Genomic DNA, 24,110 nt, shown 5'->3' with positions numbered 1-24,110 from the left:
AAGGCCATCCCTATGAGAATGGCTTTCAACCCAAGCGCCCCTCGGGACGCGTCCCCGTTTCCCCCTGGCAGGAACCCCTTGGGGAGCTGCTGGCTGCGCGCGTGTGGCGAGGCGCGCCTCTTGCTGGACAGAAGGAGAGTCCATGGAAGGGGTTACGGAAGGGAGAGAGCCGAGATGCCTAGAGAGGCCTGGGAAGAGACCCCTCCCTCCCCCACTTCCGTCTCTTACCTCCTCCTCCCCCCTCCCTGCTCGGCTTGGGAGGCTCCTCCGGATGGAGAGGTCGGTGCGCTCGAGAGAGATTCTGCGCGCAGGGCGAGGGGTGAGCCGTGCCAAGGGGGTCTCTGGGCGCAGAGGAGACTGGGGACGGAGGGGGCAGAGGAACCTGGGGAAGGAGGGAAGCATCCCTGGGGGAGGAAAGCCCCGTCCAGCATTGGCAGGGGGTGCAGAGGGAGAAAGAGACGCTGCCCATCGGAAGGGAGGTCTCCCACCTGGGCGCTGGCGGGGGAATCTCCGGAGAGGCTTGCCTTGGCTTTCCCCTTCTGCCCTGAAATCTGCCTTGGAGAGAGGGATCCCTGAAATTGGGAGGGGGTCCAATTCCCCACCCTCCCCTCCTTCCTGGAAGCTGGACTCTCCTTCCCCCACCCCCCAGGCCAGCTGCTGCTGGGGGTCCAGAAGTGGGATTCTGCTGCTGCTGCGTTACACCAAGGCGGGCCTTTTGTCCAGCAGGAGAGGAGAGGAAAGGGCAGGAAGCTCTTGAGAGGAAGGAGAGAGGGCTGTCCAGAGGGGGTCTTTGCATCTGGAATCCTCTTCCACGAAGAGCCAGAAAAAACCCGTCTGCCTCTCCCAGGGTTTCGTTTCTAAGCCTTAGTTCCACTGCATGTTTAATTGAGGGGATAAGGTGGTCCACTACTCAAAAAAACATGGCTGGAGGTGCTATGGAAATTCTTTCAGGATTTGTGTATAATAGATATATGGACAGCCTTTCTATACCTTTCTATATGTCAAAGGGAGTTACAAGCTGAGACACAATCCATCAGCACCCAAAGACAGTAAATGTGTGCACCTTCACAGTCTGGGGTGCTTAAAAGGACAAAGGGTCCATTATTAGGGTAGACAATGCTTCTGACTGGAGGCTTTACACACATTCATGTGCATATGCAGGCCAAGGATTGCCAGTATTACAGGCGAGGTGTGTGAGAGTGCAGAATTCCACAAACACTGTGTGTGAGAGAAAGGGAGTGGGTGGGATTATCGTTTATAGCAATACTGTAATTTTGTCCGTAACATTTCGTGAGCTGATGCTGCGATTTATTAGCCTCCAATGGGCCATCAGGAACTTTATTGTTTTTGCTTCAAAAGATGAATGTTTCTGAAGACTTTGACAGTCACATATGACATAAACAGCACTTCTCTTTTACTTGTTCCACACAGGAGAGACTCTGACTCACAAGTCTAAGCACATTTTGCTAGAAAAAGAAAAATACAGAAACGTGAAGGGGAAATTGAGAGGTAAGCTCTTAACAGTATGCAGTGAGACATTTCACTACGTAAAAATATATCAAAAGCCCTGCTGGATTGATAGGATGACCCAATTTTGGCTTGTCTTCTGCAAATTCACCCATTTACCCATGTTTCTGTGGAGAGACATTGCCTCCAGTCCACCCTTCCCTGCCCAATGCTATGAAGGTTGTAGGCAGAGATATCTTTTTTTACCTTTACGCAGTGATAACTTCGTCCCACTCCTCCTCTCTATTCTACCAGATTTCCAGTATTAACCACTATCTTTATTCTCATGCCTTTGGGATTTAAGGGATCGGGAAGATTGCTACTGAAATTCAGGGGTTCCTGTAGTCCAGGCACGTCCAACTCCCAACAGACTGCGATCTACTCCCAGTATAAAAAACTGTGATCTACCCATTGTCACTGAAGGAATGAGGAGTGGGGTGGGTGCGTGGGTGGGTGGAAGGAGGTGGCTAACTGGATGCAGGAGGGGGGAGTTTCAGTTGGGGGGGATTAAAGGGAGGCAAAACTTCTCTCTCTGAAGAGCCAGTCATCTCTCCACCCTCCCAAGCCAGCCCCCCTCCCCCTTAAGCAGCTCTCTCCCCCCCCCAAGCCAGCCCTTTCTCTCTCCTCCCCATCAAAGGGAGCTGCACAAGTGACGCCTATCCCAGTAATCCCATGATCAACCAGGATCACTCACATGATCTATTGGTCGATCGCGCTCGACCGGATGAACATGTCTGTTGTAGTCCATTATTATGATTAATTGAATTTGTTAGTCACTTTATCTTACCCAGAGAGACTTGCAACCAAACATTTAAGGGATTAGGACAAAAAAGTCATTAGGAATTCTGAACCTGAGAAATACAGGGCATGTTCATGGAGGGAGAGCAGCTCCCTTTCCTGTGAGGAACCTCTTTATTTAAATTGCCAGTTTTAGAGAAGCACTGTATCTTAGATCATGCTGCATTATTAACAATAATTGATTATTATTAAAAGTTGATGCAGTGCTATTATCTGACATTATTTCATTTCCTAAACAATTGGCACATAGAAGAAGGAAGAGTGTATGAGATGTTAAAATAAGAGAAGGCACCAAAGGCACTTGATGTGTGTTATATTCTTTTGTTTCTTCTTTGGAGAGCCAGTGTGGTTAAGAGCGGTAGATTCGTAATCTGGTGAACTGGGTTCGATTCCCCGCTCCTCCACATGCAGCTGCTGGGTGACCTTGAGCTAGTCACACTTCTCTGAAGTCTCTCAGCCTCACTCGCCTCACAGACTGTTTGTTGTGGGGGAGGAAGGGAAAGGAGAATGTGAGCCCCTTTGGGACTCCTTCGGGTAGTGATAAAGCAGGATATCAAATCCAAACTCTTCTCTTCTACAGGATTTCCTTTCCCCCTACGCCAATGCAAGCAATAGAGAAGACAGACAGAGCAATCTCTACTTTCATTAGGAATCACGAAAAAATCATTTAAATTTGTGGAACATACAATGTGATTCAGTCAGTGAACACACTTAGTTCACATCAAGGAACTGAAATAGTGGAGACACCATTTAAAGGTATGGATTGTGGAAAGGACGTCAGTAGGAGTGGAACTCCTACACAACATCAAGGAACTCACCCAGGGGAGAAACCACTTAAATGCATTGAGTGTGGAAAGAGCTTCACAGCAAGTGGAACGCTTAGAAGACACCAGAGAACTCACACAGGGGAAAAACCATTTAAATGTATGGAGTGTGGAAAATGCTTTGGTCGTACAGATTCGCTGAAAATGCATCAATGTACTCATACAGGAGAGAAATCATATAAATGTTTTGAGTGTAGAATATGCTTCAAAAAAAGTGGATGCCTCTGTATACATGAGCAAACTCACAGGGGTGAGAAACCATTTAAATGTATGGAGTGCGGAAAGAGCTTCCTTTTGAGTAATCACCTTAATGCACATCATCGCACTCACACTGGTGAGAAACCATTTAAATGTATGGAGTGTGGAAAGAGCTTCCTTTTGAGTAATCACCTTAATGCACATCATCGCACTCACACTGGTGAGAAACCATTTAAATGTATGGAGTGTGGAAAGAGCTTCCTTATGAGTAAGAACCTTAATGCACATCATCGCACTCACACTGGTGAGAAACCATACAGATGTATGGAATGTGGAAAGGGCTTCAGTGTGAGAGGAGGACTCAAAAGACATCAGAGAACTCACACAGGGGCAAGACCTTTTAAATGCATGGAGTGTGGAAAGAGCTTCAGTCATAGCGGACAGCTTAAAAACCATCAGCGAACTCACACAGGGCAGAAACCATTTAAATGCATAGAGTGTGGAAAGAGCTTCAGAGAGAGTGGAAACCTTAGAAGACATAAACTAACTCACACAGGGGAAAAACCATTTAAATGCACAGAGTGTGGAAAGACGTTCCGTGAAAGGGCAAAACTTTCCATACATCTACGAACTCACACAGGGGAAAAACCATTTCAATGTGTGGAGTGTGGAACATGCTTCCGTCATACACATTCGCTAAGAATGCATCAATATACTCATACAGGAGTTAAACCATATAAATGTTTTGAATGTGGAAAATGCTTCATTCAGAGTGGAAGCCTTAATGTACATCTACAAACTCACACAGGGGAGAAACCTTTTAAATGCATGGATTGTGGGAAAAGCTTCACTAGTAGTATAACACGTAGAAGACATCAGGAAACTCACATGGAAAAAACCATTTAAATGTATGTTTGGTTGCAGAATAAATACAGGCATATCTGCAGGATGTGGACCATTTAGACTGCATTTGTCCCAATTGGGTTTCAGGCCCTGCCATCGGACTGAGACCGCCCTGGTGGCGCTGGTTGACTATCTCTGGCGGGCAAGGGACAGAGGTAAAAACTTTTTCCTGGTTGTGCAGTGGCTTTTAATGCCATTGACCACAGTATCTGGTTAGCTATTTGTGAGAAAAATATCTGCATTACCCAATTGGTTGAAAATAAATCTTTACTTGTCAGGCTGGCAACAGTCAAACCACGAGTATTATTTACAAACTCCTCCAGTCATTGTGTGCATGAACTCTCTTGGAGAAAAAACATTTAAATCATAGAATCTTCAAATTATTGAGTTGGAAGGGCCCCCACAGGTTAGCTAGTCCAACCCCCTGCCATACAGGAATCTCAGCCAAAGCACCCATGCTGTTCTTGCTGCTAGGAAATTCTTTCTGATGTTTAGTCAGAACCTCCTTTCTTGTAAATTCAACCCCTGGGTGCACGTCCTACTATCCGGAACATAGTTTTCCCCTCGAGTTCACTTCTTCCTTGAGATGAACAAATTTAATTTCATTCCGTGTATGTGATATTCTGGTGTTTCAATGTACAGTGATGCCCCGCAAGACGAATGCCTCGCAAGACGAAAAACTCACTAGACGAAAGGGTTTTGCGGTTTTATAGCTGCTTCGCAAGACGAATTTCCCTATGGGCTTGCTTCGCAAGACAAAAACGTCTTGCAAGTTTGTTTCCTTTTTCTTAACACTGTTAATACAGTTGCGACTTGACTTCGAGGAGCAACTCATAGAACGCGGTGTGGTAGCCTTTTTTGAAGTTTTTGGTGATTTTTGAAGCTTTTCCAAAACTTTCCCGACACCGTGCTTCGCAAGACAAAAAATTCGCTAGACGAAAAAACTCGCGGAACGAATTAATTTCGTCTTGCGAGGCACCACTGTAAAGTTGTACATTAATTTAGAAAAGTAATTGTTGCTTTGTATCTCGCCTTTCCTCCAAGGAAGTAGAGGTGACCTGGACGCTTCTCCAGCTCCCTTTTGATCCGCACATCAACCCCCCTGTGAGGGAGGCTAGGCTGAGACACAGCGGGTGGCCCCAGGTTGCCCAGGGATTGGATTTGAACCCTGGTCTCCCAGGTCCCACACAGGAGCCACTGCAGCACCTTGACTTGGAATTAATATGCTTTGTTGGGCCTCAAAAGTCCAACCTCCCCCCCCCCCCGAAAGCACAGAACAGCAGCCCCAATGCACAGGAAGCGGCATTCTAGGGAGTCAGGTAATTGGTCAGTCTAGGCCAGGAATGTCTCCACTGACTGGCAGCAGCAACCTCTTCCAGATGCCGGGGTGTGTGTGAACCTGGGACCTGTAATCTCGTTTATTTAGTGAGAAGGTCTCAGGTTCGATCCCCGGCAGCGGCAGCCAGAAAAGACCCCCCCCCCCGAAAAGGGAGAGAGGGAGTCCACGTAAGGGTTAAAGGACGCGAGGGACGCCTGGATAGAGACCCCCCCTTGCTACTCCCCCCCTCCTTGCGAGGCTCCTGCGAATGGAGATGTGGGCACGCTCGGGAGAGACTTGGTGCGCAAGGCGAGGAGTGAGATGTGCCAAGGGAGGTTTCTGGGCGCAGGAGAGCTTCAGGGAGGGCAGAGGATGCTGGGGGGGGGTCTGGGGGCATGGAAGCATCCCCGGGGCGAGAACAAGAGAAGTCCAGTGAGCATTGGCCGGGGGCGGGGGGCGGGCTGGAGGCAGAGAACGGGAAACGTGGCCTTTCGGAGGGACGTCTCCACCTTGTGCGCTGTCGGGGAGCCGAGGTCCCTTCGCCCCTCCCCATAAAATATTTGAGGGGGCTGCTCCCTCCCCCGCCCGAGTTGATTGGCATTGCCAATCCCTTGTGGTGGTGAGAGGGATTAGGGGGGAGAAAAAGACAAAGGGACCTCTCCGCCCCCCCCAAAAGCACCTTTCATGGGACCCATTAGCAGGGCCTGGATGCATGCAGTCCAGTTGCCAAGTAAGGAACCCACAACTGCAGGGTCTGCAATGCACCATCTCCTTTGAAGAATCACAGACATTTCTTTTTCTCCTTAAAAGGTGTAACAAGAACAACAAGAACACTTTATTTCAACCCAGCCTCTTATGAATACACAATGAAACATTAAACCTTAAAAAGCATCCCTATGCAGGGCTGCCTTCAGATGTCTTCTAAAGGTTTAATAATAAAAATAGCTTAATCATTTATTTTATCATGGTATGTTGGCTGAGACCCTGCCTGCCTGCAGATTGCCTTGCCAGAGTGATGCATGCTCTGGTTATCCTTAGACTACTGCAATGGGCTCTACGTGGGGCTACCTTTGAAGGTGACACGGAAACTGCAACTAATCCAGAATGCGGCAACTAGACTGGTGACTGGGAGCGGCCGCCAAGACCATATAACACCAGTCCTAAAAGAAGTTCATTGGCACCCATTGGCAAAGCAGTTAGGGAAGTTTTTGCTTCTTTTTTTGCAGCTGTCCAGAGTGGCTGGGGAAACCTATTGAGGTGGGCAGCATACAAACAATAAAATCATCATTATCATTATCATTATAACAATCTGGCTGGCCAATCTGTGCTCAGCTGCCCTGCACCCCTTGGGCACCTTTGTGGGAATGGAATTGAGATGGCCACCAAGGCCATCCCTATGAGAATGGCTTTCAACCCAAGCGCCCCTCGGGACGCGTCCCCGTTTCCCCCTGGCAGGAATCCCTTGGGGCGCTGCTGGCTGCGCACGTGTGGCGAGGCGCGCCTCTTTTGGCTGGACAGAAGATGAGTCCATGGAAGGGGTTACGGAAGGGAGAGAGCCGAGATGCCTAGAGAGGCCTGGGAAGGGACCCCTCCCTCCCCCACTTCCGTCTCTTACCTCCTTCTTCCCCCTCCCTGCTCGTCTTGGGAGGCTCCTCCGGATGGAGAGGTCGGTGCGCTCGAGAGAGATTCTGCGCGCAGGGCGAGGGGTGAGCCGTGCCAAGGGGGTCTCTGGGCGCAGGAGAGACTGGGGACGGAGGGGGCAGAGGAACTTGGGGAGGGAGGGAAGCATCCCTGGGGGAGGAAAGCCCCGTCCAGCATTGGCAAAGGGGGGCAGAGGGAGAAAGAGACGCTGCCCATCGGAAGGGAGGTCTTCCACCTGGGCGCTGGCGGGGGAATCTCCGGAGACGCTGCCTTGGCTTTCCCCTCCGGCCCAGAAATCTGCCTTGGAGAGAGGGATCCCTGAAATTGGGAGGTGGTCCAATTCCCCACCCTCCCCTCCTTCCCGGAAGCTGGACTCTCCTTCCTCCATCCCCCAGGCCAGCTGCTGCTGGGGCTCCAGAAGCGGGACTCTGCTGCTGCTGCTGCTGCGTTACACCAAGGCGGGCCTTTTGTCCAGCAGGAGAGGAGAGGAGAGGGCAGGAAGTTCCTGAGAGGAAGGAGAGAGGGCTGTCCAGGGGGGGTCTTTGCATCTGGAATCCTCTTCCAGGAAGGGCCAGGAAAAACCCGTCTGCCTCTCCCAGGGTTTCATTTCTAAGCCTTAGTTCCACTGCATGGTTAATTGAGGGGATAATGTGGTCCACTACTCAAAAAAAAAAAAAAAAAAATGGCTGGAGGTGCTATGGAAATTCTTTCAGGATTTGTGTATAATAGATATATGGACAGCCTTTCTATACCTTTCTATATGTCAAAGGGAGTTGCAAGCTGAGACACAATCCATCAGCACCCAAAGACAGTGAATGTGTGCACCTTCACAGTCTGGGGTGCTTAAAAGGACAAAGGGTCCACTATTAGGATAGACAATGCTTCTGACTGGAGGCTTTACACACATTCATTTGCATATTCAGGCCAAGGATTGCCAGTATTACAGGCGAGGTGTGTGAGAGTGCAGAATTCCACAAACACTGTGTGTGAGAGAAAGGTAGTGGGTGGGATTATCGTTTATAGCAATGCTGTAATTTTGTCCGTAACATTTCGTGAGCTGATGCTGCGGTTTATATTAGCCTCTAATGGGCCACCAGGAACTTTATTGTTTTTGCTTCAAAAGATGAATGTTTCTGAAGACTTTGACAGTCACATATGACATAAACAGCACTTCTCTTTTACTTGTTCCACACAGGAGAGAGTCTGACTCACAAGTCTAAGCACATTTTGCTAGAAAAAGAAAAATACAGAAACGTGAAGGGGAAATTGAGAGGTAAGCTCTTGCAGTATGCAGTGAGACATTTCACTACGTAAAAATATATCAAAAGCCCTGCTGGATTGATAGGATGACCCAATTTTGGCTTGTCTTCTGCAAATTCACCCATTTACCCATGTTTCTGTGGAGAGACATTGCCTCCAGTCCACCCTTCCCTGCCCAATGCTATGACGGTTGCAGGCAGAGTATCTTTTTTTTACCTTTACGCAGTGATAACTACGTCCCACTCCTCCTCTCTATTCTACCAGATTTCCAGTATTAACCACTATCTTTATTCTCATGTCTTTGGGATTTAAGGGATCGGGAAGATTGCTACTGAAATTCAGGGGTTCCTGTAGTCCAGGCACGTCCAACTCCCAACAGACAGTGATCTCCTCCCAGTATAAAAAACTGGCAGTGATCTACCCATTTTCACTGGAGGAATGAGGAGTGGCGTGGGTGGGTGGAAGGAGGTGGCTAACTGGATGCAGGAGGGGGGAGTTTCAGTTGGGGGGGATTAAAGGGAGGCAAAACTTCTCTCTCTGAAGAGCCAGTCATCTCTCCACCCTCCCAAGCCAGCCCCCCTCCCCCTTAAGCAGCTCTCTCCCCCCCCCAAGCCAGCCCTTTCTCTCTCCTCCCCATCAAAGGGAGCTGCACAACTGACGCCTATCCCAGTAATCCCATGATCAACCAGGATCACTCACATGATCTATTGGTCGATCGCACTCGACCGGATGAACATGTCTGTTGTAGTCCATTATTATGATTAATTGAATTTGTTAGTCACTTTATCTTACCCAGAGAGACTTGCAACCAAACATTTAAGGGATTAGGACCATAAAGTCATTAGGAATTCTGAACCTGAGAAATACAGGGCATGTTCATGGACGGAGAGCAGCTCCCTTTCCTGTGAGGAACCTCTTTATTTAAATTGCCAGTTTTAGAGAAGCACTGTATCTTAGATCATGCTGCATTATTAACAATATTTTATTATTATTAAAAGTTGATGCAATGCTATTATCTGACATTATTTCATTTCCTAAACAATTGGCACATAGAAGAAGGAAGAGTGTATGAGATGTTAAAATAAGAGAAGGTACCAAAGGCACTTGATGTGTGTTATATTCTTTTGTTTCTTCTTTGGAGAGCCAGTGTGGTTAAGAGCAGTAGAGTGAATTAATTAATTTTAGAATGAATGATTTTAGAGTGTTGTTTATGCTGTACTTTTGTACTGTTTTATTGTTGTTAGCCGCCCTGAGCCCGGCTAAGGCTGGGGAGGGCGGGATATAAATAAAATTTATTATTATTATTATTATTATTATTATTATTATTATTATTATTAGATTCGTAATCTGATGAACTGGGTTCGATTCCCCACTCCTCCACATGCAGCTGCTGGGTGACCTTGAACTAGTCACACTTCTTTGAAGTCTCTCAGCCCCACTCACCTCACAGACTGTTTGTTGTGGGGGAGGAAGGGAAAGGAGAATGTTAGCCACTTTGAGACTCCCTTCGGGTAGTGATAAAGCAGGATATCAAATCCAAACTCTTCTTCTCTTCTACAGGATTTCTTTTCCCCCTACGCCAATGCAAGCAATAGAGAAGACAGACAGAGCAATCTCTACTTTCATTAGGAATCGAGAAAAAATCGTTTAAATTTGTGGAACATACAATGTGATTCAGTCAGTGAACACACTTAGTTCACATCAAGGAACTGAAATAGTGGAGACACCATTTAAAGGTATGGATTGTGGAAAGGACGTCAGTAGGAGTGGAACTCCTACACAACATCAAGGAACTCACACAGGGGAGAAACCATTTAAATGCATGGAGTGTGGAAAGAGCTTCACAGCAAGTGGAACGCTTAGAAGACACCAGAGAACTCACACAGGGGAGAAGCCATTTAAATGTATGGAGTGTGGAAAGAGCTTCCTTATGAGTAAGCACCTTAATGCACATCATCGCACTCACACTGGTGAGAAACCATACAGATGTATGGAGTGCGGAAAGAGCTTCAGTCAGAGTGAAACCCTTAGAATACACCAGCGAACTCACACAGGGGCAAGACCTTTTAAATGCATGGAGTGTGGAAAGAGCTTCAGTCAAAGCGGACACCTTAAAAACCATCAGCGAACTCACACAGGGCAGAAACCATTTAAATGCATAGAGTGTGGAAAGAGCTTCAGAGAGAGTGGAACGCTTAGAAGACATAAACTAACTCACACAGGGGAAAAACCATTTAAATGCACAGAGTGTGGAAAGACGTTCCGTGAAAGGGCAAAACTTTCCATACATCAACGAACTCACACAGGCGAAAAACCATTTAGATGCATGGAGTGTGGAACATGCTTCCGTCATAGAGAATCGTTGAAAATGCATCAGTGTACTCATACAGGAGAGAAACCATATAAATGTTTTGAGTGTGGAAAATGCTTCAGTCAGAGAGAATCGCTGAAAATGCATCAATATACTCATACAGGAGAGAAACCATATAAATGTTTTGAGTGTGGAAAATGCTTCATTCAGAGTGGAAGCCTTAATGTACATCTACAAACTCACACAAGGGATAAACCTTTTAAATGCATGGATTGTGGAAAGAACTTCATTAATAGTGGAACACTTAGAAGACATCAGCAAACTCACATGGGAAAAACAATTTGAATGTATGTATGGTTGCAGAATAAATCCAGGCACATCTTGAGGATATGGACCATGTGGACTGCATTTCTTCCACTTGGGTTTCAGGCCCTGCCATCAGACTGAGACCGCCTTGTTGGCTGTTACGGAAAAATCTAGGTGTGAGGCTGCTCAGTCACCCAGCTCCTCGTCAGGTAGAGCCCACGGGTCCCTGCGGAATAAAGGAAGGAGTCCAGCCACCAACCGGAGCAATTGGCTGTAGATCAAAATTTATTGCGCAATAGGTTCAAAGAGGAATTTTGAACTCTGAGGATGGGGTGACAAAGACTTTTAGAACTTTCCCACCATATCCCAGAATACAGTTCGTACAGCATCATTGCTACATCACTGACATGGCACCAAAGGGGAGGGGTAGACAGAGGTTACACTAGTTCAACCTTCGCAAACATGTCCAGACAAGTCCTTGGTACAAGATTAGCATAAGCAGACATGTCAGGGCAAGACCCAGGTATAAGATGAGCACAGGCAAACATCTCTGAAGTCCCACCGCCCAAAGTACAATAGAACTTCCTTTGCATGTCTGGCCCCTTGGCAAGTTTGGTGATGGGATTAGGCTTTCCTTGGCCAACAATCAGCTCAGCAATTGTCACCTCTGGGAACTTCCTGGAGTCCCTTTGAAGGGGAAAACAGATTTGGAATGACTGGTGCTGGTTGATTATGTCTGGCGGGCAAAAAGGTAAAAGCTGTTTACTGGTTCTGCTGGATCTCTCCGTGGTTTTTAATGCCATTGACCACAGTATTCGGTTACCTATTTGTGATAAAAATATATACCTTACCCAACTTGTTGAGAATAAAGCTTTACTGGTCAGGTTGGCAACAGTTGAACCACGAGTATTATTTCCAAACTCCTCCAGTCATCATGGGCACAAAGTCCCCACACCTCTCACCTCTCCCTCTCAGCAGTCAAGAAAGAGCAAACTGAATTAACCAAACAAGCGCCACCTCATTTCCCCAATGCTACCTCTGCTTTGTGAAATACATTCCCAAAGAAATGACATTGTAAATACTAACATATCCTCGTGGACGGTATCGAAGGATTGGGAGTTAGGGGCAGGGTTATGCAGTGGTTCCGCTCCTTAGTCCTGGGACATGTCCAGAAAGTAATGTTGGGGGGATGAGCGTTTGGACCCCTGGGTGCTCAACTTAGGGGGTGGTTCAGGGCTCCATCTTCTCCCCACGCTTTTTAACATTGCTTCCCTCTAGGAAGCAGGTCACGGGAAAATGCTTATATTTTCCCAGTCCTTGAATCACAGCATTTATAAAAAGAGTTGGCAAACATTTATGTAAACACTGCCAACAGTACCTTTTTGCCTGTGTTAAGAAAAGCTGAAATTTCTACAAAAATATTCCTCCGCTGTGCAACAAAGGCAGGGGCTGCTCTCCCACTCGTAGCTCTATGGGCCCCCGTGTTCCAAAACAAACCTGAAGTGTTCCCCCTAAATCAGATGTTTCCTGGGCAATTGGACAAAAGGAGCCCCTGGGAGTGGGGAGGGGGAGCGTTGGAAAGGAGAGGAGGGGTGACAGTGGACATTCTGCCCGCGTCTATAAATTGCAATAAGGGGAATTGGAAAAGTGAGCAAGGGAATTGTGTGGCTAGAGAGGACAAAAATAAGATGCTGCATTTGGGAAGGTGGTGGTGAGAGGGAGGAGGGGGGAGAAAAAGACAAAGGGACCTCTCCACCCCCCCCCCCAAAAAAGAGCACCTTTCATGGGACCCATTAGCAGGGCCTGGATGCACGCAGTCCAGTTGCCAAGTAAGGAACCGACAACTGCAGGGTCTGCATTGCACCATCTCATTTGAAGAATCACACACGTTTCTTTTTCTCCTTAAAAGGTGTAACAAGGACAACAAGAACAATCTATTTCAACCCAGCCTCTTATGAATACATAATGAAACATTAAACCTTAAAAAGCATCCCTATGCAGGGCTTCCTTCAGATGTCTTCTAAAGGTTTAATAATAAAAATAACTTAATCATTTATTTTATCATGGTATGTTGGCTGAGACCCTCACTGCCCGCAGACTGTCCGGCCAGAGTGGTGCATGCTCTGGTTATCCTTGGACTACTGCAATGGGCTGTACGTGGGGCTACCTTTGAAGGTGACACGGAAACTGCAACTAATACAGAATGCGGCAGCTAGACTGGTGACTGGGAGCGGCCGCCGGGACTACATAACACCAGTCCTAAAAGAAGTTCATTGGCACCCATTGGCAAACCAGTTAGGGAAGTTTTTGCTTCTTTTTTTGCAGCTGTCCAGAGTGGCTGGGGAAACCTATTGAGGTGGGCAGCATACAAACAATAAAATCATCATTATCATTATCATTATAACAATCTGGCTGGCCAATCTGTGCTCAGCTGCCCTGCACCCCTTGGGCACCTTTGTGGGAATGGAATTGAGATGGCCACCAAGGCCATCCCTATGAGAATGGCTTTCAACCCAAGCGCCCCTCGGGACGCGTCCCCGTTTCCCCCTGGCAGGAACCCCTTGGGGAGCTGCTGGCTGCGCGCGTGTGGCGAGGCGCGCCTCTTGCTGGACAGAAGGAGAGTCCATGGAAGGGGTTACGGAAGGGAGAGAGCCGAGATGCCTAGAGAGGCCTGGGAAGAGACCCCTCCCTCCCCCACTTCCGTCTCTTACCTCCTTCTTCCCCCTCCCTGCTCGTCTTGGGAGGCTCCTCCGGATGGAGAGGTCGGTGCGCTCGAGAGGGATTCCGCGCGCAGGGCAAGGGGTGAGCCGGGCCAAGGGGGTCTCTGGGCGCAGCAGAGACGGGGGACGGAGGGGGCAGGGGAACTTGGGGAAGGAGGGAAGCATCCCTGGGGGGGGGGGGAGGAAAGCCCCGTCCAGCATTGGCAAAGGGGGGCAGAGGGAGAAAGAGACGCTGCCCATCGGAAGGGAGGTCTCCCACCTGGGCGCGGGCGGGGGAATCTCCGGAGACGCTGCCTTGGCTTTTCCCTCCTGCCCAGAAACCTGCCTTGGGGAGAGGGATCCCTGAAATTGGGAGGGGGTCCAATTCCCCACCCTCCCCTCCTTCCCGGAAGCTGGACTCTCCTTCCCCCACCCCCAGCCCAGCTGCTGCTGGGGGTCCAGAAGCGGGACTCTGCTGCTGCTGAGTTACACCAAGGCGGGCCTTTGGTCCAGCAGGAGAGGAGAGGAAAGGGCAGGAAGTTCCTGAGAGGAAGGAGAGAGGATTGTCCAGAGGGGGTCTTTGCATCTGGAATCCTCTTCCACGAAGAGCCAGAAAAAACCCGTCTGCATCTCCCAGGGTTTCGTTTCTAAGCCTTAGTTCCACTGCATGTTTAATTGAGGGGATAATGTGGTCCACTACTCAAAAAACATGGCTGGAGGTGCTATGGAAATTCTTTCAGGATTTGCGTATAATAGATATATGGACAGCCTTTCTATACCTTTCTATATGTCAAAGGGAGTTACAAGCTGAGACACAATCCATCAGCACCCAAAGACAGTGAATGTGTGCACCTTCCCAGTCTGGGGTGCTTAAAAGGACAAAGGGTCCATTATTAGGATAGACAATGCTTGTGACTGGAGGCTTTACACACATTCATGTGCATATGCAGGCCAAGGATTGCCAGTATTACAGGCGAGGTGTGTGAGAGTGCAGAATTCCACAAACACTGCGTGTGAGAGAAAGGGAGGGGGTGGGATTATCGTTTATAGCAATGCTGTAGTTTTGTCTGTAACATTTCGTGAGCTGATGCTGCGGTTTATTAGCCTCCAATGGGCCACCAGGAACTTTATTGTTTTTGCTTCAAAAGATGAATGTTTCTGAAGACTTTGACAGTCACATAGGACATAAACAGCACTTCTCTTTTACTTGTTCCACACAGGAGAGACTCTGACTCACAAGTCTAAGCACATTTTGCTAGAAAAAGAAAAATACAGAAACGTGAAGGGGAAATTGAGAGGTAAGCTCTTAACAGTATGCAGTGAGACATTTCACTACGTAAAAATATATCAAAAGTCCTGCTGGATTGAGAGGATGACCCAATTTTGGCTTGTCTTCTGCAATTTCACCCATTTACCCATGTTTCTGTGGAGAGACATTGCCTCCAGTCCACCCTTCCCTGCCCAATGCTATGAAGGTTGTAGGCAGAGATATCTTTTTTTTAACCTTTACGCAGAGATAACTACGTCCCACTCCTCCTCTCTATTCCACCAGATTTCCAGTATTAACCACTATCTTTATTCTCATGTCTTTGGGATATAAGGAATCAGGAAGATTGCTACTGAAATTCAGGGGTTCCTGTAGTCCAGGCACGTCCAACTCCCAACAGACTGCGATCTACTCCCAGTATAAAAAACTGTGATCTACCCATTGTCACTGAAGGAATGAGGAGTGGGGTGGGTGCGTGGGTGGGTGGAAGGAGGTGGCTAACTGGATGCAGGAGGGGGGAGTTTCAGTTGGGGGGGATTAAAGGGAGGCAAAACCTCTCTCTCTGAAGAGCCAGTCATCTCTCCACCTTCCAAGCCAGCCCCCTCCCCCTTAAGCAGCTCTCCCCCCCCCCCAAGCCAGCCCTTTCTCTCTCCTCCCCATCAAAGGGAGCTGCACAACTGAAGCCTATCCCAGTAATCCCATGATCAACCAGGATCACTCACATGATCTATTGGTCAATCGCGCTCGACCGGATGAACATGTCTGTAGTAGTCCATTATTATGATTAATTGAATTTGTTAGTCACTTTATCTTACCCAGAGAGACTTGCAACCAAACATTTAAGGGATTAGGACAAAAAAGTCATTAGGAATTCTGAACCTGAGAAATACAGGGCATGTTCATGGAGGGAGAGCAGCTCCCTTTCCTGTGAGGAACCTCTTTATTTAAATTGCCAGTTTTAGAGAAGCACTGTATCTTAGATCATGCTGCATTTTTAACAGTAATTGATTATTATTAAAAGCTGATGCAATGCTATTATCTGACATTATTTCATTTCCTAAACAATTGGCACATAGAAGAAGGAAGAGTGTATGAGATGTTAAAATAAGAGAAGGTACCAAAGGCACTTGATGTATGTTATATTCTTTTGTTTCTTCTTTGGAGAGCCAGTGTGGTTAAGAGCGGTAGATTGAATTAATTAATTTTAGAATGAATGATTTTAGAGTGTTGTTTATGCTGTACTTTTGTACTGTTTTATTGTTGTTAGCCGCCCTGAGCCCGGCTAAGGCTGGGGAGGGCGGGATATAAATAAAATTTATTATTATTATTATTATTATTATTATTATTATTATTAGATTCGTAATCTGGTGAACTGGGTTCGATTCCCTGCTCCTCCACATGCAGCTGCTGGGTGATCTTGAGCTAGTCACACTTCTCTGAAGTCTCTCAGCCTCACTCACCTCACAGACTGTTTGTTGTGGGGGAGGAAGGGAAAGGAGAATGTGAGCCGCTTTGAGACTCCTTAGGGTAGTGATAAAGCAGGATATCAAATCCAAACTCTTCTTCTCTTCTACAGGATTTCCTTTCCCCCTACGCCAATGCAAGCAATAGAGAAGACAGACAGAGCAATCTCTACTTTCATTAGGAATCACGAAAAAATCATTTAAATTTGTGGAACATACAATGTGATTCAGTCAGTGAACACACTTAGTTCACATCAAGGAACTGAAATAGTGGAGACACCATTTAAAGGTATGGATTGTGGAAAGGACGTCAGTAGGAGTGGAACTCCTACACAACATCAAGGAACTCACACAGGGGAGAAACCATTTAAATGCATGGAGTGTGGAAAGAGCTTCACAGCAAGTGGAACACTTAGAAGACACCAGAGAACTCACACAGGGGAGAAGCCATTTAAATGTATGGAGTGTGGAAAGAGCTTCCTTTTGAGTAAGCACCTTAATACACATCATCGCACTCACACTGGTGAGAAACCATTTAAATGTATGGAGTGTGGAAAGAGCTTCCTTTTGAGTAAGCACCTTAATGCACATCATCACACTCACACTGGTGAGAAACCATTTAAATGTATGGAGTGTGGAAAGAGCTTCCTTTTGAGTAAGCACCTTAATGCACATCATCACACTCACACTGGTGAGAAACCATTTAAATGTATGGAGTGCGGAAAGAGCTTCAGTCAGAGTGAAACCCTTAGAATACACCAGCGAACTCACACAGGGGCAAGACCTTTTAAATGCATAGAGTGTGGAAAGAGCTTCAGTCAGAGTGAAACCCTTAGAAGACACCAGCGAACTCACACAGGGGCAAGACCTTTTAAATGCATGGAGTGTGGAAAGAGCTTCAGTCAAAGCGGACACCTTACAAACCATCAGCGAATTCACACAGGGCAGAAACCATTTAAATGCATAGAGTGTGGAAAGAGCTTCAGAGAGAGTGGAACGCTTAGAAGACATAAACTAACTCACACAGGGGAAAAACCATTTAAATGCACAGAGTGTGGAAAGAGCTTCAGTCAGAGTGGATACCTTAAATACCATCAACGAACTCACACAGGCGAAAAACCATTTAGATGCATGGAGTGTGGAACATGCTTCCGTCATAGAGAATCGCTGAAAATGCATCAATGTACTCATACAGGAGAGAAACCATATAAATGTTTTGAGTGTGGAAAATGCTTCATTCAGAGTGGAAGCCTTAATGTACATCTACAAACTCATACAGGGGAGAAACCTTTTAAATGCATGGATTGTGGGAAAAGCTTCACCAGTAGTACAACGCTTAGAAGACATCAGGAAACTCACATGGGAAAAACTATTTAAATGTATGTTTGGTTGCAGAATAAATCCAGGCATATCTGCAGGATGTGGACCATTTAGACTGCATTTGTCCCAATTGGCTTTCAGGCCCTGCCATTGGACTGAGACCACCCTGGTGGCGCTGGTTGATTATCTCTGGCGAGCTAGGGATAGAGGCAAAAGCTGTTTCCTGGTTCTGCTGGATCTCTCAGTGGCTTTTTAAAAAATAAACAAAATTAATCATTTTAATCACGTTTATAGATCAATATAACTCCCTCCCTCTCCCCCCTTCCAGAGACTTCCCTCAGCTCCCCTCTCTGATTTGTTTATACATATTATTATCTGCATGTTATAAAATTGTACATATCATTGTACATTATCTATCATATGTTCTACTAATGAATTTGTGGATGTTTATTCAAAACCTGCCAAGGAGTCCAAATCCTTTTGTTGTCTTTTTAAATAGTTTGTAAATAGTTCCCATTCTTCCTTGAAATTACAATTGTCCTGGTCACGCAGTTGATATGTCAGCTTGGAAAAATTCCGCACATCTCATCAGTTTTTCTTCCCATTGTTCTTTCGTTGGGATTTCCTCATTCTTCCATCTTTGTGATAACAAGACTTTTGCCGCTGTCTAGGTGTGAGGCTGCTCAGTCACCCAGCTCCACGTCGGGCAGAGCCCACGGGTCCCTGCGGAATAAAGGAAGGAGTCCAGCCACCAACCGGAGCAAATGGCTGTAGACCAGAGTTTATTGCGCAACAGGTTCAAAGAGGAATTTTGAACTCTGAGGATGGGGTGACAAAGACTTTTAGAACTTTCCCACCATATCCCAGAATACAGTTCGTACAGCATCATTGCTACATCACTGACATGTCACCAAAGGGGAGGGGTAGACAGAGGTTACACTAGTTCAACCTTGGCAAACATGTCCAGACAAGTCCTTGGTACAAGATTAGCCTAAGCAGACATGTCAGGGCAAGACCCAGGTATAAGATGAGCACAGGCAAACGCCTCTGAAGTCCCATGCCCAAAGTACAATAGAACTTCCTTTGCATGTCTGGCCCCTTGGCAAGTTTGGTGATGGGATTAGGCTTTCCTTGGCCAACAATCAGCTAAGCAATTGTCACCTCTGGGAACTTCCTGGAGTCCTTTTTCAAGGGGAAAATAGATTTGGAATGATTGGTGCTGGTTGATTATGTCTGGCGGGCAAAAAGGTAAAAGCTGTTTCCTGGTTCTGCGGGATCTCTCCATGGTTTTTAATGCCGTTGACCACAGTATTCGGTTACCTATTTGTGATAAAAATATATACCTTACCCAACTTGTTGAGAATAAAGCTTTACTGGTCAGGTTGGCAACCGTTGAACCACGAGTATTATTTCCAAACTCCTCCAGTCATCATGGGCACAAAGTCCCCACTCCTCTCACCTCTCCCTCTCCGCAGTCAAGAAAGAGCAAACTGAATTAACCAAACAAGCGCCACCTCATTTCCTCAATGCTACCTCTGCTTTGTGAAATACATTCCCAAAGAAATGACATTGTAAATACTAACATATCCTCGTGGACGGTATCGGAGGATTGGGAGTTAGGGGCAGGGTTATGCAGTGGTTCCACTCCTTAGTCCTGGGACATGTCCAGAAAGTGATGTTTGGGGGGGGGGATGAGCGTTTGGACCCCTGGGTGCTCAACTTAGGGGGTGGTTCAGGGCTCCATCCTCTCCCCACGCTTTTTAACATTGCTTCCCTCTAGGAAGCAGGTCACGGGAAAATGCTTATATTTTCCCAGTCCTTGAATCACAGCATTTATAAAAAGAGTTGGCAAGCATTTATGTAAACACTGCCAACAGTACCTTTTTGCCTGTGTTAAGAAAAGCTGAAATTTCTACAAAAATATTCCTCCGCTGTGCAACAAAGGCAGGGGCTGCTCTCCCACTCGTAGCTCTATGGGCCCCCGTGTTCCAAAACAAACCTGAAGTGTTCCCCCTAAATCAGATGTTTCCTGGGCAATTGGACAAAAGGAGCCCCTGGGAGTGGGGAGGGGGAGCGTTGGAAAGGAGAGGAGGGGTGACAGTGGACATTCTGCCCGCCTCTATAAATTGCAATAAGAGGAATTGGAAAAGTGAGCAAGGGAATTGTGTGGCAAGAGAGGACAAAAATAAGATGCTGCATGTGGGAAGGTGGTGGTGAGAGGGAGGAGGGGGGAGAAAAGGACAAAGGGACCTCTCCACCCCCCCCAAAAAAACACCTTTCATGGGACCCATTAGCAGGGACCTGGATGCACGCAGTCCAGTTGCCAAGTAAGGAACCCACAACTGCAGGGTCTACATTGCACCATCTCATTTGAAGAATCACACACGTTTCTTTTTCTCCTTAAAAGGTGTAACAAGAACAACAAGGACAATTTATTTCAACCCAGCCTCTTATGAATACATAATGAAACATTAAACCTTAAAAAGCATCCCTATGCAGGGCTGCCTTCAGATGTCTTCTAAAGGTTTAATAATAAAAATAACTTAATCATTTATTTTATCATGGTATGTTGGCTGAGACCCTACCTGCCTGCAAACTGCCTCGCCAGAGTGGTGCATGCTCTGTTTATTCTTGGACTACTGCAATGGGCTCTACATGGGGCTACCTTTGAAGGTGACACGGAAACTGCAACTAATCCAGAATGCGGCAACTAGACTGGTGACTGGGAGCGGCCGCCAAGACCATATAACACCAGTCCTAAAAGAAGTTCATTGGCACCCATTGGCAAACCAGTTAGGGAAGTTTTTGCTTCTTTTTTTGCAGCTGTCCAGAGTGGCTGGGGAGGTGGGCAGCATACAAACAATAAAATCATCATTATCATTATAACAATCTGGCTGGCCAATCTGTGCTCAGCTGCCCTGCACCCCTTGGGCACCTTTGTGGGAATGGAATTGAGATGGCCACCAAGGCCATCCCTATGAGAATGGCTTTCAACCCAAGCGCCCCTCGGGACGCGTCCCCGTTTCCCCCTGGCAGAAATCCCTCGGGGCGCTGCTGGCTGCGCACGTGTGGCGAGGCGCGCCTCTTGCTGGACAGAAGGAGAGTCCATGGAAGGGGTTACGGAAGGGAGAGAGCCGAGATGCCTAGAGAGGCCTGGGAAGAGACCCCTCCCTCCCCCACTTCCGTCTCTTACCTCCTTCTTCCCCCTCCCTGCTCGTCTTGGGAGGCTCCTCCGGATGGAGAGGTCGGTGCGCTCGAGAGGGATTCCGCGCGCAGGGCGAGGGGTGAGCCGTGCCAAGGGGGTCTCTGGGCGCAGGAGAGACTGGGGACGGAGGGGGCAGAGGAACCTGGGGAAGGAGGGAAGCATCCCTGGGGGAGGAAAGCCCCGTCCAGCATTGGCAAAGGGGTGCAGAGGGAGAAAGAGACGCTGCCCATTGGAAGGGAGGTCTCCCACCTGGGCGCGGGCGGGGGAATCTCCGGAGACGCTGCCTTGGCTTTTCCCTCCTGCCCAGAAATCTGCCTTGGGGAGAGAGATCCCTGAAATTGGGAGGCGGTCCAATTCCCCAAACTCCCCTCCTTCCCGGAAGCTGGACTCTCCTTCCCCCACCCCCAGGCCAGCTGCTGCTGGGGGCTCCAGAAGCGGGACTCTGCTGCTGCTGCTGCGTTACACCAAGGCGGGCCTTTGGTCCAGCTGGAGAGGAGAGGAAAGCGCAGGAAGTTCCTGAGAGGAAGGAGAGAGGGCTGTCCAGAGGGGGTCTTTGCATCTGGAATCCTCTTCCACGAAGGGCCAAGAAAAACCCGTCTGCCTCTCCCAGGGTTTCGTTTCTAAGCCTTAGTTCCACTGCATGTTTAATTGAGGGGATAAGGTGGTCCACTACTCAAAAAAAAAAAAAAGTGCTATGGAAATTCTTTCAGGATTTGTATATACAGTGGTGCCCCGCAAGACTAACGCCTTGCAAGACGGAAAACCCGCTAGACGAAAGGGTTTTCTGTTTTGGAGGCGCTTCGCAAAACGAATTTACCTATGGGCTTCCTTCGCAAGACGAAAGCCCATAGGGAAATCTCCAGGACAGCGGGGAAGCGCAGCGCGTCTTCCCCACTTTCCTCGGACCTCCTCCAAAGGCTGGCGGCGGGGCGGAGGTCTCTCCGCCCCCCGCCAGGCTTCGGATGGATGCTCCGGGGCAGAGGTCTCTCCACCCCCCGCCAGGCTTCGGAAGGCTGTTCTGAATGTTGGAGGTGGGGAGGAAAAACCCTCCTCCCACCGCAAGCCCGGGAACAGAGGAGAAGCGCTGTGCATCTTCCCCTCTGTTCCCGTACCTGTCCTGAAGGCTTGCGGTGGGGAGAAAAGCCCTTCTCTGCACCGCCAGCCTGGCAAGCGGTTTCCATAGGAACGCATTAATTGATTTTCAATGCATTCCTATGGGAAACCATGCTTCGCAAGACGAAAAACTCGCAAGAAGAAAAAACTTGCGGAACTAATTAATTTCGTCTTGCGAGGCACCACTGTAATAGATATATGGACAGCCTTTCTATACCTTTCTATATGTCAAAGGGAGTTGCAAGCTGAGACACAATCCATCAGCACCCAAAGACAGTGAATGTGTGCACCTTCACAGTCTGGGGTGCTGAAAAGGACAAAGGGTCCATTATTAGGATAGACAATGCTTGTGACTGGAGGCTTTACACACATTCATGTGCATATGCAGGCCAAGGATTGCCAGTATTACAGGTGAGGTGTGTGAGAGTGCAGAATTCCACAAACACTGTGTGTGAGAGAAAGGGAGGGGGTGGGATTATCGTTTATAGCAATGCTGTAATTTTGTCCGTAACATTTCATGAGCTGATGCTGCGGTTTATATTAGCCTCCAATGGGCCACCAGGAACTTTATTGTTTTTGCTTCAAAAGATGAATGTTTCTGAAGACTTTGACAGTCACATATGACATAAACAGCACTTCTCTTTTACTTGTTCCACACAGGAGAGAGTCTGACTCACAAGTCTAAGCACATTTTGCTAGAAAAAGAAAAATACAGAAACGTGAAGGGGAAATTGAGAGGTAAGCTCTTAACAGTACGCAGTGAGACATTTCACTACGTAAAAATATATCAAAAGCCCTGCTGGATTGATAGGATGACCCAATTTTGGCTTGTCTTCTGCAAATTCACCCATTTACCCATGTTTCTGTGGAGAGACATTGCCTCCAGTCCACCCTTCCCTGCCCAATGCTATGACGGTTGCAGGCAGAGTATCTTTTTTTTACCTTTACGCAGTGATAACTACGTCCCACTCCTCCTCTCTATTCTACCAGATTTCCAGTATTAACCACTATCTTTATTCTCATGTCTTTGGGATTTAAGGGATCGGGAAGATTGCTACTGAAATTCAGGGGTTCCTGTAGTCCAGGCACGTCCAACTCCCAATAGACTGCGATCTACTCCCAGTATAAAAAACTGTGATCTACCCATTGTCACTGAAGGAATGAGGAGTGGGGTGGGTGCGTGGGTGGGTGGAAGGAGGTGGCTAACTGGATGCAGGAGGGGGGAGTTTCAGTTGGGGGGGATTAAAGGGAGGCAAAACTTCTCTCTCTGAAGAGCCAGTCTTCTCTCCACCCTCCCAAGCCAGCCCCCTCCCCCTTAAGCAGCTCCCCCCCCCAAAGCCAGCCCTTTCTCTCTCCTCCCCATCAAAGGGAGCTGCACAACTGACGCCTATCCCAGTAATCCCATGATCAACCAGGATCACTCACATGATCTATTGGTCCATCGCGTTCGACCGGATGAATATGTCTGTTGTAGTCCATTATTATGATTAATTGAATTTGTCATTTTATCTTACCCAGAGAGACTTGCAACCAAACATTTAAGGGATTAGGACAAAAAAGTCATTAGGAATTCTGAACCTGAGAAATACAGGGCATGTTCATGGAGGGAGAGCAGCTCCCTTTCCTGTGAGGAACCTCTTTATTTAAATTGCCAGTTTTAGAGAAGCACTGTATCTTAGATCATGCTGCATTATTAACAATAATTGATTATTATTAAAAGTTGATGCAATGCTATTATCTGACATTATTTCATTTCCTAAACAATTGGCACATAGAAGAAGGAAGAGTGTATGAGATGTTAAAATAAGAGAAGGCACCAAAGGCACTTGATGTGTGTTATATTCTTTTGTTTCTTCTTTGGAGAGCCAGTGTGGTTAAGAGCAGTAGATTCGTAATCTGGTGAACTGGGTTCGATTCCCCGCTCCTCCACATGCAGCTGCTGGGTGACCTTGAGCTAGTCACACTTCTCTGAAGTCTC

The 24,110-nt window shown here is 47.5% G+C and overlaps 4 protein-coding genes across 9 annotated transcripts in view; all 4 read left to right on the top strand.

The window, feature by feature from the left end:
- The window catches only part of LOC310701187 (uncharacterized protein), a 267,686-nt gene that overhangs the window by 92,837 nt on the left and 150,739 nt on the right, over nt 1-24,110 (top strand). The gene's annotated exons all lie outside the window — the stretch shown is intronic.
- LOC310701666 (uncharacterized protein) lies at nt 34-12,239 on the top strand. Of its 2 annotated transcripts, none has more exons than XM_083492920.1 (4): nt 34-279; nt 1,432-1,509; nt 2,885-3,630; nt 10,335-12,239. In XM_083492920.1, exons 3-4 carry the CDS (start codon nt 3,063-3,065, stop codon nt 11,102-11,104), a joined length of 1,338 nt encoding a protein of 445 aa, XP_083349046.1. In that variant the 5' UTR covers nt 34-279; nt 1,432-1,509; nt 2,885-3,062; the 3' UTR covers nt 11,105-12,239. The 2 variants fall into 2 exon arrangements, with proteins under 2 accessions (XP_083349046.1, XP_083349045.1); XM_083492919.1 differs by having other exon boundaries at nt 34-319.
- Nucleotides 7,169-24,110, top strand: part of LOC310701775 (uncharacterized protein) — a 23,986-nt gene continuing 7,044 nt past the window's right edge. The window contains exons 1-4 of one of the 4 annotated variants that reach the window (XM_083493130.1): nt 7,177-7,253; nt 8,384-8,461; nt 14,985-15,062; nt 16,608-18,275. In XM_083493130.1, the coding sequence (XP_083349256.1) occupies nt 16,786-17,871 (1,086 nt within the window). In that variant the 5' untranslated portion in view covers nt 7,177-7,253; nt 8,384-8,461; nt 14,985-15,062; nt 16,608-16,785 and the 3' untranslated portion in view covers nt 17,872-18,275. Of the gene's footprint in view, nt 7,254-8,383; nt 8,462-13,402; nt 13,868-14,984; nt 15,063-16,607; nt 18,486-24,110 lie in introns of those variants that run through there. The other 3 variants (XR_014523101.1, XM_083493131.1, XM_083493132.1) reach the window with 3 other exon arrangements.
- The window catches only part of LOC310701776 (uncharacterized protein), a 17,339-nt gene continuing 13,225 nt past the window's right edge, over nt 19,997-24,110 (top strand). Inside the window, exons 1-2 of one of the 2 annotated variants that reach the window (XM_083493134.1) lie at nt 21,011-21,098; nt 22,793-22,870. The gene's annotated coding sequence lies outside the window, so the exon portion shown is untranslated. Of the gene's footprint in view, nt 20,028-21,010; nt 21,099-22,792; nt 22,871-24,110 lie in introns of those variants that run through there. The other variant, XM_083493136.1, reaches the window with a different exon arrangement.

This window comes from Podarcis liolepis, assembly GCF_965112155.1.
Source record: "Podarcis liolepis genome assembly, chromosome: 2".
NCBI classification, from domain to species: Eukaryota; Metazoa; Chordata; class Lepidosauria; order Squamata; family Lacertidae; genus Podarcis; species Podarcis liolepis.
The sequence above is the reverse complement of the archived record's forward strand: the minus strand, read 5'-3'. Positions and strand labels throughout refer to the sequence as shown.